The following is a 15,347-nucleotide window of genomic DNA, read 5'->3' as shown; positions in this document are numbered from 1 at the left end:
CTTTTCCTAGTTGATCAATTACTCAGACTGAGTAATGTCCCACACTGCCTTAATGTTACTACTCCACTGCATCATTTCTCCAAGCATCTAGTGGGCACTCAATTAACACCTGTAGTTAAATGTCCAACTTGGCTTTTCTTACAAGTAATGTATCTGCAGGTACATTAACATTCATAAGGGCTTAAGCGTAAATACAAAAGGTAATCTTTGTAAACAGTTCTCATGTCATAGCCAATACAGAATGTTCAATGAAGCATCCAAGTCACTGCTGTTACGACAGAAACAACCTTACAACTCAAACACGTACTCGTTAGCCAAACATATTCTACGAAATATGAGAGCTGCCAATGCAAAAGTCAGAAGGACGATGAGAACAGTTGACCCAGTGTGGTTCATGTTGACTCGTGGTTGCTGTACCCGATTAAAGTCAGTTGAAGACGGAGCCCGTCTCCGACTCTGCTGCTGGGCACGGCGCTGCCGAGGACTCAGAGATGTGTTGGTGGACACAGGCGGAGTACGCTCCTGGCTGGCGGCTGCACTGCTACTCGGAGTTTCAGACTAAAAAGGAAAGGTGAAGAGTTGTGAGGCGAGACAGTGCGTAACGTTAGCAAGGAATAAAGTCATCAGGGTTAAAACATACTCTTCGGTAATTGCTACTACTTGAAAGCCTGATAACACGTATCACTATTAGTTATGAGATCGTTACAGCCATCATTTTTGTCCACAGACTTCTTCTAAAGATAGCGTATTTCAAGCCGGAAATTAGTAGTTCTGAGGACAAAAAAAAGTCTGAAGCAAGTGTGTCAAACAATATTTGAATTCTAGATTCATTCCAAACCAAGATATTTCAAGTATCTCTGTCTAGGATTTGCTTAACTCTTTGTAGTTGAAGAAATCTTTAGTAATCCTCCAGCCAGTGAAGTCTCTGAGGATTTGTACTGTCACCTACACTGAAGGGGAAACAAGCTGGGGTGGGGAAGGGTGCAAGAAAAGGAGGAGGCAGATCCAGAGAATTGTAATTAAGCAATGCTGCATGCCTTCCTCTGGGCAGCTGGGTCCAAAAGTCTGTCCTCATCAGCACCAACAACACTAGAAAAAACAAACCCAAACCCCTGAGGAGCTCTGTACCTACACAATACTTACACCTACCTATTGCCCTCTCCTGGTCAACCGCTGGTGTGCCGTGACAGGGAGTAAGGAAATTGACGGTGGCAACTGATGTTCAGCTCTGGAGAGTATTCTGAAGAAAATAATTTTTCAGTTTGTAAGACTGAAACTAGGGGTTCTGATATCCCACCAGCCTAATCCTGCTTGCCACAGTCAAAACTCAAACCGTCAACTATTTTTAATATTAAAAAGGGGGACACAGCACTGTTCTTGAAAATAAAACATCCTGAAAAGGTTCAGTTTCAAAGTGTTTCAAAGAAGTAGCTCTTAGAAATCCTGTCACTTTTCAGAAGAGCTTGGAGGTATTCCCACTTAAAGCAACCTGCAGCTGTTTTCCAGAGTTAACCCCCTGCCTTCTTCTAAAAGCATCATTACAGCAGATAAAACCAGAATTCTAGACATTCTGTATTTGCTTCCAAGGAAAAGCCTTTTGATGGACACAATATCCGCAACCCTAAGCACTGTTTTGGCCAGCTGACTATATCCACAAAAGATATCCATTCCACATGGCCAGACAGGGAATGTCCTCAGCTGTGTATCAGGTTTGATGATCCACAAGACAGGAGGCAATACTCTGTCCTGCAAGTCTTTGGCCACATATTCTGCATGTGGGAGAAGAACCTCCAAATTTTCACCTAGGCAGTGATGTCACTAGCCCAGAGAAGTGACTTTCCTTTCCTACCTCCTCCTCAACTGTATTTTCCACTGTTCATTATCAGCAAGGAAGTAATGACTCGTCACATTTGACAACTTGCCCGTTTACATCGGTTTCTTGCCTGAGCAAGCAAGCAGCTTGGGTAGCTTCAAAGAAAAATGTTTTTAAAATATTTATCTAATCAGCAGAGACAGCCAAGAACACCATGAGCAGCTTGCCACGATTTCCACTATGGTGCAGAAGAGAGTTTTTCTGCTTCATGCTGAAGCTACTTGAAAAGCTCCTCATGCCAAGGAAAATAAAGACTTAGGGAAGCTGAGCCTTTGAAAATGAAGTTCCTAGAATCATCTACCCTCCCATTTTGCAGAGGGGGAGATGGAGAGAAGTGAATTCAGGAAGCAAGAACTGCAAATTCAGCAGGCAAAGTGGTGGTGTTTTTAAATTTCTCTTTTAAAAGTTGCTTTAATAAGTCCAGAAATACTCCTGATCCTTCATACTTAACCAAAGTAACTGGCACTGGCTGTCACACACCTGGCTTTCTTCCCAGTACTGCAAGTTTTTGAAACAGAACAGAAAGACCCTGTTCTGAATGAAACAAGGTGCCATGTGCTGACATGAACAGAGCTGTAATTTGAGAGAAATCTCACTGGCAATTGCAAGGCTTTCCATTTTTCTTTTTGGTTTGGTTTGTGGGTTTTTTTTTTCGTTTTTTTTTTTTGAGGAAATATATATAGATGCATCGGGGCAACAGGAGACCGAGTGCTTCCCCCAAAGCTGAGCTAATCCCCTGCCTTGGGATTCCCCACATAATCAATGAGCAAGTATTAGATTGGGGGTTGGAACTAGATGATCTTTAAGGTCCCTTCCAACCCAAACCATCCTGTGATTCTATGATTCTATTAGCAGACATGTAGAAGCAAGTTAGGTAAGAAATGAGTTATCATTACTCAATGTAAGTGTAAGACTAGATGCTAATGTATCTTAAATAATGTACCCATCTAGATAAAGGGTTTTTTGTTTGAAGTCTTCAATTATTAAGAATGCCAAAAGTGGCAGATGGGCTGTACTGTAAATTTAAAAAAAAGAGCCTTCTTGTCTTTACTTCCAGCAAGTTTTTTAATTCTCCTTCAGCAAAATTGTCAATTTTTAGACTAATGCAACACTTCACAAGACACAATTCCCATCCAATTTTAAGGCATTTTCTGCCAAACCATACTGGAAAGGCTGAGGGTGAGCTGCAAGACTACAGCACTGTATTATACACAATTCACCCTAAGATAGCACTGCTCTTAATATAACAATTGCCATTGCTGAAGCACAAACTACTATTTCAAACTGAGTTCTGAAATGTAAGAAAATGCTTTGCTGAAAACACTCTAAGTCTTGGTGCTTCTTTAGACAGGGAAGCTACATTCCTTTTGCTGAGCAAAAGCTGACAGAAGGGAAAGTTAATTCAAAATATCTTTTCTGCTGATGGAATGAGAAATTCTCTCTTCAGGAATAAAGCTGCGTGTGGAACAGGAGGAATGGACTCGAAGCGATGCCATGCCAGGGACCCATTTCGGCATGCTCCTCACATAAGACAGTTAAATCTATGCCATGAAGGTCACCACTGCACTCACAACTGTCCTGACACTAGTTCACTGCAAAAAATCTGTCCTTTCAAACAGCTTAAAGGTAAAAATAATGGAATAGACAATTGTTGCTCAAAAGAACAAACCAGCCCATGAAGCAGTCTGGAGATTGGTTTTCCAATCTCATGGGATCTAAGGTCCCATGACTTCAGAGTTATGCACAATCTACCACACCAGAAAGAATTAAGCAAGCTAATACAAGGATTCAGCATCGGGTCTCCCTCTGCCCTTTTTATTCTCAAAGGACATAAATTTCAGGTTCACAACTGCAAATTTTCTACAACAGCTTTTAATTAAAACACATTTGTAGAGTAACTGGGGTAAACACTTTATCCAAGAAGAGAAAAAAAATAGTTGTGATATCGCCCACATCTAACACTTACAACTTAGTAAGGTAGAATTAGGTCTTCACACAACAAGGACTAACCCAACAAACTGATTTTACACATGCAAGAAGCCCAGCTGAACAGAAAGCATCTGAGGTTTGCATGGAAACTCTTTCACGCCTATTAGCAGGTCAAGGCCCCACACCCCCCACTTTGAGAAGATTTCTATTAACTTCTGCATAGAATCATAGAATCATAGAATTGCATGCATAGAATAGAATAGAATGCATAGAATAGAATGCATGAATAAGAACACAAGAATAGCAAGCTCAAATTCTTTAGTCTTTCCTGTTACACATTTCTTCCTTGCACTGTGACCGTAAGTCACTCCTCAATGGCTCCACAAAAACTCCTAACACTCAAAGTGTGGCAGCTAAGAAACACAGGGATTGTTTCAAACACAAACTAACAATGATGAATGTGACATGGATCCCTTAAAAGAAGGATCCACTTTTCATCATTTACAGCTTATCACATATAGATATTTATATGCCTAAAGGTCTCATTTCACATAGGACTCTTCTGCTGAAACTTAAGTTAACCATTACTTACTAAATCAGCATAATTTGATTAAACAAATTTCTTAGAAATGGGATTAATAAAAAAAAATTGTGTCCTCAAGAAAATGCTAGTGATGCCTTGGTATTTTGGCTAGTTCTACTATATTAGCCAGGATTTGTAATAAGAAGAATAAAATAAAACGGTTTATTAAATCCTGAACAATCTGGAAAAATCCTTATTGTGGGACAAAAGTATGCTATTAGCATCTTTATATTTCTACATAGCTTGAAAATATGTTGCAAACACACAACAGATGGTCTGACGTTATTTGACGTGTGTTAGTTTTTTTAAACGATCTGCAGCCCCATCCTCTCTAAAAAAGACAGCTTAGCTGGGATTTGTCTGCAATTTATCAGTGAATTTAGATTGCATTTGCCACAGTCACAACAGCAGCTGCCTTGGCCCATCACCAGGCCTCGGTCACTTCTGAAACCATTATGTAAGTCCCACACCTAGCTGTATTAAAACCTAAGTGTCACACTTCAAATGGTAAGAATGTTTTAGTCAGATTTACCTAAGAGATTATAAAAACCACAAAGATATCCTTTACTGATATTTAAAAGCTACAAATGATGACCAAAACTTTTTTTTTTTTGTCTCTGGCTAAGGATTCTATTGCAAAATATTGTGATATATTATGCAGATGGTAAATTGTAGCACTTCAGACACCATAATGTTATGAACTTGTTAACCTATACATTAAAGATTTTATATAAAAATATGTAGAAGTTCATTAAGAGTATGTAGTTCATACATTTCTTCTAGAAGCCTCCAATCAGATTAATAATACCAATTTCACGTTCAGACTATCACAGAATGGGCTGGGTTGGAAGGGACCTTAAAGATCACCTGGTTCCAACACCCCTGCCATGGGCAGGGACACCTTCCACTAGACCACGTTGCTCAAAGCCTCGTCCAGCCCGGCCTTGAACACTTCCAGGGATGGGGCATCCACAGCTTCTTCCTGGAGAGGGTGGTGAGACACTGGAACAGGTTGCCCAGAGAACTTCTTCCTGATGTCCAATCTAAATCTCACCGCTTTCAATTTAAGTACAATATGCCTGTACTTGCACTAAAGCAGCTCAAAGTCAGACCGTACCACTGCACTTGTTGGAACCTGGAACGCTCTAGCTGCGCCATCCTGACGGGGCTCACGTGAAGCAGACGAGTGGTTCAATCCTGATGTGTCTGAGGGTCCAGCATCAGACTTCCTGGATGAATTGACTTCTGCCTACAAGGAGTAAATATGTACACTTCAGAGACAAGATCAAAATTGCTCCAAAAAAGATTTAGCTTATTTTGGAATGTGCATTTTAATGTATGGAGAATATGAAACTCACTGAGACATAATACTCAGTATGCCAACTGCATTTCAATTACACATCAGCAGGTTTAAGAAATTCTCATTCTTTATAGACCATAGATGTGCAAACAACAGTTTTAAAACCAATTTTGTTTGCACATAACAGATACAATATTAAAAAAAAAACCCGCACAGATGTATAAAGCAAACCAGAAAATTCTTCAGAAGATCCAAGATAACATTATGCCAGAAATGACACCATTTTTTAAAACTTGTGTTTCTCGTGTCCTTGAGTGAATGCTGACTACTGTTGTTACACGTGAACTAATATAGCTTGTTTCTCAGCAGGACTAACTAGCCTCCAGTACCTCCTAATTTAATGTGGCTACACTGGTTCTAGTACCAAAGTTGCTTCCTTGCCAGAGTGGGCACATCTGCATGGCACTACCCTGTGTCAGGTACACGTACCCCAGTTTGCAGCGTTTAAATTTCAGCACAAGCAAAGCAAAAGAAAAATACACAAGCCTTATGATACTGCTTTTGTACACATTTATAAAACGTCTAATAAACATCGGCTCTCAGAATTTAGGGTTCATGCTTTTGGAAATTTGAAGCAAGAGATCAGTAGTGACATGTAGATGATCACGAACAAACCTCTTGTTAAAACAGTATATATGCCTGCAATAATCCCTTGGCAATGAAAAAGGAGAGCATCACGGTTCTGAACTGAAACACTTGAAAATTTATCCAAAAAAGTCATGACTAGATTCATTTTTATCAGCAAGTTGTGTATTGAGACCTCAATTTATAATAAAGATGACAATTCCAAATCCAATCCTGTATAGTCTTCAAATGCAGATATAAGTAGTGGTGATAGTAGTAGTAAGAAATACAAACAGTATATTAGAAACCAACTAGTTAATGGTGGTAAGCTGGTAAGATCACAAGGTAACATTCTTTCATGATGCTATTTTGTGTAAGGAAATTAAAATCCCTGTTTCTTGCTTTAGATTATCCCACAAGAATCTGAAAAATATATAAGTGAAGCAACCTGAAGATGAATTCAAGATTTAAAAACACTTACAGCCTGACAACACTGCTTTCCTTCTGCACTTGACCATTATGAACTCTAACACTAGACAGAACTAGTTATGACTCAAATACGGACCAGCAACAAAGCAACACAAGATTATGAGTAATTCAGGCTAGACTGGAGCCCCACTGTTCAGTCAACTTATGAGCATCTCCAAAGCTGGAGGTCCACAGCTTCTCTGGGTAGTTCCAGCATTTGACAACCCACAGGGTGAATTTTCCTTTCCCATCCTTCCCTTGAACCTGTGACCACTGCTTTTCATACATCTGCTTTTTCCAAGAGCAGCTCATTTCATCTCTACTATTAATCTCTATAAGGCACATGGACTACAAAACGTGCATTTATTTTAGTTCACGAAAGTGCTAACTAAACCTAAAAATATAAATAAAATATAAAAATATAATTTCCTATTAAAACAGACAGGAACAAAAGGTGGAGCCTCACAGAAGCAGGAAAATTGTAATGAGGAAATGTGGTTTCTTATGTTTTTCTCCTGAATTTCATATTCCCTTCTCAATACCACACACAGGTATTGCTTTTTTGGAGGTTAATTTGGTTTTTTGGGGGTGCGTGCTTGTTTTTTAAAGATGCCATTTTGCTTAAGGCTGGTGTGAAATAATTTTACATAATCCCAGCATCATGTAGAAACGGTTAAGAAATTTCTTCTTTAAGGGTCAAGATAATGCAGAGATTGCTAGTACAGACGGTCTCTCAAATTCTACACTCAATCAGCAATCTGATGTTAAAACCCCATAAACCGACATAAAATAGATCAAAATTATTAAACACTTTTGTATCCCTTGCTAGTAATTCATAGTATGAGTTTACACATCAGTGGAACGCTTCAGTCTAACATCAAGCAATAACAGTCAATCAAAGCAGAGCAGCAGGAAGCTTAAAAAATCCCTAAGATTTTATTTGAGAAAGAGAGGGAAGGCACAACCAGAGGACAGAACTGATGTACCTTGTAAAAAAACCACAACGGACTGTGAAAGGTTATAGAAACCTGAGGCGTTCGTTCATTTTACCCTTGCTGAGTGCTTGTTCTTCGGAGGTGGAGTTAAGTATGTGGAAACATGGAATGCACCAACATTCTTTAGAGATTGATCTCCCTAAGTCTTTCATTTTAAAACTGAAAAAGGTATGAAACAAAAGTTGAATTCTTTCTAAAAAAAAAAAAAATTATACTCTGATATTTCTAGAATTCCTGTGATTAAGATTAGCAGTTCTTATGTAAAAAATATTCTTCCTCTTTTTAACCCTTTTCTACTGTGAAAAAGCCAGGAGCAGGCAGCCGATTGCTTCTCCGAGCAGCTCAACTTCAAAACTCTGCCCCTGCATCTCCTCATCCTTGTAAAAGATTTTGAGATGTTTTTATCATAAGCATCGTTACACACAGACCAAACCACGTCGATGTGCCCAGATGGGAGATCATACAGCAAAACTGGCAGCAACACTCACTGGGAGGCAGTCTTTACCCTCATGGCACACACACACACAACACACTAGTCTTTAGGGCAGTGTTAGGAAAACGTTGGTGATAAAAGGGAACGTATTAGCATCCCTGACCTTAGTGAGGATGTGCTCTGTGCCAATGCCACACTGTCTTGACATATTTCATTATAGTTCCCTGCCCTCATGCACAGCATCTTCTTTAGTGGCTGATTTAAGAGTTTAGTGGAAAACCCAGTGAAAATCAACACTGTGCATGCAAGACATACAATATTCTGAGGCACGTGATTTGGGTAAACAAACCTTACTTTCACTGAAACACAAGCTAGAGGACACATTTTTGGGTAACAGCAACTTCCATACCAGAGTTCAACTTTCAGTATCTTCAGCTGCAGGGAAGTTCAAAAGAATTTGCAACCCTTTTTCAGTAGGAATATGTTTTATTCCTTCCATAAGTCAAAAGGAGGAGGAGTTGGGAGGGGAGGGGGTAGCAGTGGGAATCACAAGAGGAAAAAAAAATTTAGGTTAGCTTTGCCCAAAACTAACTAACACTTTTATGATATGACTGTTCCTGGAGAATTTAATCAAATTATTAATGACTGAAAACATGGAAGTAAAACCAACACAGTTAGGCAGTTCTTATCACAGCACTCACCACTAAAATGAAAACTAATCAATCAGTGCTTGAGATGCATAATTTATTAACTGGCACATTGCAAGAGATCCACTCCTATTTTTTCTCTCTCAGACTGTCCTAAAAAAACAGGTTTTCACATAGTGATCGAAGAAGGTTTATGAAATTATAAATATTTCTGCAATTTACAAGTTTTTCTGCAGGGTGAGGTTTTTTAATTCTATACCACAGAGATAAAAGTTTAAACAGTGACTTCACCTTGAAGCTAATTTGTCTGGCAAGTTCTTTGGCCTCCTTGTCCGCCTGGCTTGACACACTTCCAGATGTCAGTGGTAAAAGGGCTGTCTTCATAGATGTGCCACACATTTCACAACAGAAGTCTTGTGACCTGGCCACAAATGACATAGCTCAGAACACCACGTTCTCATAACGTTCTTGTCTGTTTGTTGAAACAAACTCTTCGCAAAACAATCCACAGAAAGACAAGTGGTGTCAAGACTAGGAGCTTGAAAGTACCGCCCCCCACCCTAAATCACATTATCTTGAAAAAATACGTCGAGGATTATCTATTACATACGCATATTGCCTCACGTCATTTAGGAAAATATGCATATTGTGTCATGTCATTTAGGAAAACATTAACATGACTTACCTATTACTATTATCTATAATCTATTAATAATTTGTTACCATTTTAAAACTCACTTTATATCTGCAGCAAATTAAAATTGTAAATTATAAAGATCTAATTATTATTACAAATATTAAATTGGACCCAGGAGCTCGCACCCCAAATCCAGGAATTTCAGCTTCTGCAAAAGCATCACCTTTCCTCTCCTGCATGCCTAATGTGTCTAAAGGGCACACTGCAGGCAACTCTCCAAGCCAGTGAGAAACCACACAGCCTTGATAGCAGGCTATCAAGACCAACCCATTAAACCCTACCTCTCAGCAGGGTTTATTAGCTCTGACTCAGTGCCATGCTAACAGGAAACGTGCAGCTTCTGACTGGCTCAGAGTACAGGCAGCGTACGCTCACATCTGCCTGCAAAATAAGGTACTAGTTACAATTTGGAATACGGTTACAAGATGCTTGTAAGACAGGGATGTGGTCTTTCAAGTACCTTCTTCCCAGACAGGGAAAGGAGAAAGACCAAAAAACCCCACAGGTATAAGATTTCATTTAAGGATAATCACAGAATAGTTGAGGTTGGGAAGGAGCTCTGGAAATCATTTAGTTCAGCCTCCTTGGTCAAAGCAAGGCCAAGCAGAGCACATTGCCCAGGTCTATTTTCCAGTCACATTTTTAATACCTCCAAGGACAGAGACTCCACTACCTCTCTGCACAACCTGTGCTACTGCTCTGACCATGTTCACAGTAAAAAAATGTTTTCTTGCATCCAGATTGAATTCTGTGCGTTTCAGTTTGCGCCCATACCCTCTTGTGCTGTCACTGGATGCCACTGAGAAGAGCCTGCCTCTGCCTTCTTTACACCTTCCTTTCAGATATTTGTACACCTGGATAAGATTCCCTGAGCCTCCTTTTCTCCAGGCTGAACACTCCCAGCTCCCTTAGCCTCTCCTTGGATGAAACACGTTCCAGTTCCTCAATCACCTTTTGTGGCACTGCACTACATTTACTTCAGTAAGTCCCTACCTTTCTGGTACCCCAACCTGGACACAGCCCCAACCTGGACCCAACGCTCCAGATGTCTCACTAGTGGTCAGTACGGAGGAAGGATCACTTCCCTCGACCTGCTGGCAATGCTCCTAATGCATCCCAGGATGCCATTAGCTTTCTTTGCTGCAAGGACACGTTGCTGCCTCACATTCAGCTTGGGGAGCACCAGGACCCCCAGGTCCTCCCCTGCCAAGCTGCTTTCCAGCTGGTCAGCTGGCATTATTCCTCCCCAGGGGCAGGACTTTTTCTCTTTGTTGAGCCTGATGAGATTCCTCCAGCCTACAGAGCTTCCTCTGGATGACAGCACAACCTTCTGGGTGTATCAGCCACCCTCCCAGTGTTTTATCCTCTGCACACTTGCAGAGGGTGCACTCTGCCCCATCACCCAGGTCATTAATGACACTGCACAGCACTAGCCTCAGTATCAAACTCTGGAATACACCCGTAGTGACCAGTCTGAAGATGGACTTCGTGCTGCTTACTGCAATCCTTTGAGCTGGGCAGCTCAGCCATTTCTTCATCCTCCTTACTGTACCCACTTGCCTAGGCTGTTTTTCTCTGAGGATGGTAAGGAAGACAGCACCAAAAGCCTTGCTTAAGACAAACACCATCCACTGCCTTTCCCTTTTCTATTGACCTAATAATTTCAGAGCCACAAATTTAATTTTAAGTTAATTTCCTAAAAATTATTCAGAAGCAGTTGCTTCAAGGTTTTTTTTGTTATTGTTTCATTATTATTATTATTTACTTAAGGGAAATGATGCATCATTGTTTTGGGTTTTTATTCCCTCACTTACACTTACTATCAGTTCCATCAGACTCATTTTCCTTCCACACTGCAATTAACACTATATCACAATGTTAATTACATCTCTAAGCCTGAATTTCAAACAAACCTCTAAATTGACCACACAATGCTAGAAGAAACTCAACCCTCTCAAAGTATTTGGTTTTACCACAAGTTCAGAGTTTGCACAGTGTTCAGGGGCAAAAAAAACCCAAACATATACAAGACACAGAACTTTTATATTTGGAATAAATGCAAGAGAACAGACTGAAATGACTTATTTTCTACCCCTCACCCTAAAAGAGAGCACATGTATGTGTACCCACAGTAACAAATCTAGTGCTTACTTCTTCGCAAGAGCTCTTCTTTCTTCCGGTGTATAATCTAGAGATCCTATTGCTCCTTCACCTTTGGTTGGCATAAATCCAATAATGGCTAGTAAAGCTGTTCTTACTAAAATGGGAAAACAGAGATACAAACCAGGTTGCAGAAACAACTGTCATTTCATCTCACTCTACACTCAGTACAGAAAAGCTGCAGTTCTGCCTGCAAAACTTCATTTTGCCCAAAGGAGTAGTAGTCTGAATTTTATACAAGCAGCACTGTTTTTTTTGGTACACAGCAAGGCTTTCTTCCTTTTCAAAATTCACATTATAAATGAAAGGTAAAGCCTTATTCTTCCATCAGCCACTACACAGAAGAGGTAAGTTGTCACAAAAATGTTGCATCAATATAGAGTTCCAGACTTTAAAAATGGGTTCTGAAGGAAAAAAGGTGAGGCAGAAGTAACATAAGTGGGTGTACAAGAGGAGGAGGATTCATAAGGCATGCTTCCTTTTGTCTGTGTTTTCTATTAGATGCAAATGCTGCAATTTAGTGCGCACAAACTCGGTGGTTTCTTTTCTGCAATGTACTGCAGAATGTTTTCCTTTTATGTCATGATGCTGGGGAAGAACATTACTTAAATACTAGCAACAGCTCCTAACAGAACTGTCACCTAAAACATCTCTTTTGACAACATCTATCCTTCAATTTTGTTTTACAGTCATGAAATTTAAGAATTCAAGGCATTTTACTAGTTGATTTGGTAAATATCACAGGAAGGTAAGTACCACATAACAGAGATTAGATATTTATACCTCCTTCTTAGAAGACAGGATTTTCTACTTCTTAAAAAACCTAAGAGACTGCAGAAGTTGAAGAATAGTGTGCTAGAAAACTAAGATCTTATCAATATATTTTAAAAAATTCAACTGACTGCATAAAAATAATTGACGTACTGTACTCAGCAAAACTAAAGTTATATAAACACAGAAATACTGCCTTGGATGAATTGTGCTAGATCTCAATTTCTTTGATAATGAAACTTTAAAAAAAAAAGGTAGAAAACATTCAGTTATTCTGAACTCGGACTGTGTTGCCTTTCTTCTTGAGTGTTCAGAAGTACAGCAGCCGAACTAAACTCTGACAACACTCCTCTCTGTCAATGTTCAGGTTGGTTATAGTAATTATACCAAAAAGGGGTAAAGTAATAGGATTTAAAGTAATTTCATAAGAACAAATTAAAAAAAAAAAAAAAGGAAACCAAAGAATATTCTAAGTAGTCTGAGAATTCTTAATGCTCGTGCATCCAAATAACTGAAAGCTTACCATCACCCCTCAGTTTAACTCTTTCATCCTGCATCTATTTAATACTATTCCCAAACCCTCCTATGTTGCTCTTTCATGACTTCACATTTCTCAAACGCTCCCATACTTTTACTCCCTCAAAATCCATCTCCATTTCCACTATAAACATTCTTTGTGAGATTTGCCAGTTTAGAGATCTAGTTGCTTGATGGGGGTAGACCATCTACTTCCAACCCCCCTGCCATGGGCAGCGACACCTTCCACTAGACCAGGTTGCTCAAAGCCTCATCCAGCCTGGTCTTGAATACTTCCAGGGATGGGGCATCCACAACATCTCTGGGCAACCTGTTCCAGTGCCTCACCACCCTCTCTGTGAAGAATTTCTTCCTGATGTGCAATCTAAATCTGCCCTCTTTCAATTTAAACCCGTTACCCCTCGTCCTGTCACTACAGGCCCTTGTAAAAAGGCCCCCCCAGCTTCCTTGTAGGCCCCCTCAGGTACTGGAAGGTTGCAATAAGGGCTCCCCGGAGCCTTCTCCAGGCTGAACAAGCCCAACTCTCCCAGCCTTTCATCATTAGGAGAGGTGCTCCAGCGCTCTGATCATCAGTAACTGTTACTTACTGCTCCATGAAGGCTGCCATGTTTCAGGATGATGCCCTGAGATGCTTAAACAAATTTTCTTCCCCACTTCAAACCTGCCATTGGCCTTCAAAAGAAGAAGAACATATAATAAAACATGCTGTAAGTTAACGCTGGGGTTTTGGTGCAAGTTGTAAAAAACATCATCAAACAAATCTATATGCAAACAATATTTGATAATTATGTTACTGCCAACCTCACACAACTGGGATTCAGCTTTCTGAACAAAGAAATCTGCCATCTGCCTCTATTCATGCATGAAGAAACCCTTAACTGATACCTCACATGGCCCAGTGTGACATGGTGGCTTGCCCGTTGCTCCTGTAACCCACCCCCCCTCCTGCAGAGAACCTGAAAAGCTACAGCTCTATGAAACTATGCACAAACGTGGGCCAAACCATAGGTCTGCCTTCCAACATGTGACCAGTGTCTCCAAGAGAGACCAAGAGGGTCCATGGAAAGAACAGAAGGTTAGACAACCACATCAGCAATGTGATTACTCCAGGAGAAAACTTTCACTTATCAGGTGGAATACTCTTCGTGTAATTACAGAATACCAAAGGCACCTTGAAAAGCTCTGGGTTTTAAATTGACATTTAAATTTAAATACAAAAAAATTAACTGTACTATGGCACCTTTCTTACAAAGGTAGCATTGCCTTAAATGCCAAGAATCTCTCTCAGACACCTACGGTTAAATCAATCACATAAAAAGGGAAAACACTAGTAAACATGCTTACCGTCAGCAAAATAATGCTGGGTGGTTTCATGGGATATTCAGGTGGTAGTACTATTCGTCCATGATAAACCCCTCCGTCAAAATCTGAATCCGGAGGGCCTCTAACAGTAAAGTGCCATTCAAAAAGATTATCCTAAAATGCCCCATCAAAGGGAGAAGGAAAAAAAAAAGAAAAAGAAGAGTGTGTCAAAAATAGACAAATAAACACCGTTTTCATGAACAAGAACAAGCTAAAGAAACAGTGCAGGAGAAGTTTTAAGAATTCAAAATCAAAGGGAAGGTAAGACAACCAACACAGTTTTAAGATTCTGGTTAAAAGGATACAGGATTATAGCTTTCCGGTAACTTTGTTAGACAACGGCTCTGTTGAAACCCTCAAATTCTTTATTCAAGCTCTTTATTCATATCAATTATGATGACAAGAGTTTTATTACCTGACAGATGGAAAACTGAGTCAACTAAGGAAAATCTGGGTCTTTGCCCCAGTGAATAATCTTTTCTGGAGAACTGAGGGGAAACCCACCCCAAGAAAGAACATTAATCAAAGCCGCCCTTCCATACCCCAGTCAACACAGGGACTTGACTCACACCCCAGGGAGTTCCCACCCTCTTTTGCTTCTCCATAAATGTAATGGGTTTGCATGGCAAGGTTTTGGTAGCAGGGGCGGGTACAGGGGTGGCTTCTATGAGAAGCTGCTGGAAGCTTCTTCTATGTCCAACAGAGCCAATGACAGATGGTTCCAAGATGGACCCAGTGCTTGCCAAGGCCGAGCCCCTCAGCAACAGTGGTAGAGCTTCTGGGATAACATATTTGAGAAGAAGGGGATAAACCTGTTCACGGCAGCCAGAAAAGGAGAGTGAGAATACATGAGAGCAACAGCCCTGCAGACCCCCAGGTTAGTGGAAAAGGAGGGGGAGGAGGTGCTCCAGGCGCTGGAGCAGGGATTCCCGGGCAGCCCGTGGTGCAGACCATGGTGAGGCCGGCTG

At 40.4% G+C, this 15,347-nt stretch overlaps 1 protein-coding gene across 1 annotated transcript in view; it reads right to left on the bottom strand.

The window, feature by feature from the left end:
- Nucleotides 1-204: 204 nt before the first annotated feature.
- UBE2J1 (ubiquitin-conjugating enzyme E2, J1) overlaps nucleotides 205-15,347 on the bottom strand; it is a 16,834-nt gene continuing 1,691 nt past the window's right edge. The window contains exons 2-7 of the mRNA XM_010147241.1: nucleotides 14,362-14,493; nucleotides 13,605-13,689; nucleotides 11,701-11,806; nucleotides 9,144-9,273; nucleotides 5,503-5,634; nucleotides 205-558 (exon numbers count right to left, since the gene is read on the bottom strand). Of these exons, the coding sequence (XP_010145543.1) occupies nucleotides 289-558; nucleotides 5,503-5,634; nucleotides 9,144-9,273; nucleotides 11,701-11,806; nucleotides 13,605-13,689; nucleotides 14,362-14,493 (855 nt within the window). The 3' untranslated portion in view covers nucleotides 205-288. The remainder of the gene's footprint in view (nucleotides 559-5,502; nucleotides 5,635-9,143; nucleotides 9,274-11,700; nucleotides 11,807-13,604; nucleotides 13,690-14,361; nucleotides 14,494-15,347) is intronic.

This window comes from Eurypyga helias, unplaced genomic scaffold, assembly GCF_000690775.1.
Source record: "Eurypyga helias isolate BGI_N326 unplaced genomic scaffold, ASM69077v1 scaffold18372, whole genome shotgun sequence".
Classification (NCBI taxonomy): domain Eukaryota; kingdom Metazoa; phylum Chordata; class Aves; order Eurypygiformes; family Eurypygidae; genus Eurypyga; species Eurypyga helias.
The sequence above is the reverse complement of the archived record's forward strand: the minus strand, read 5'-3'. Positions and strand labels throughout refer to the sequence as shown.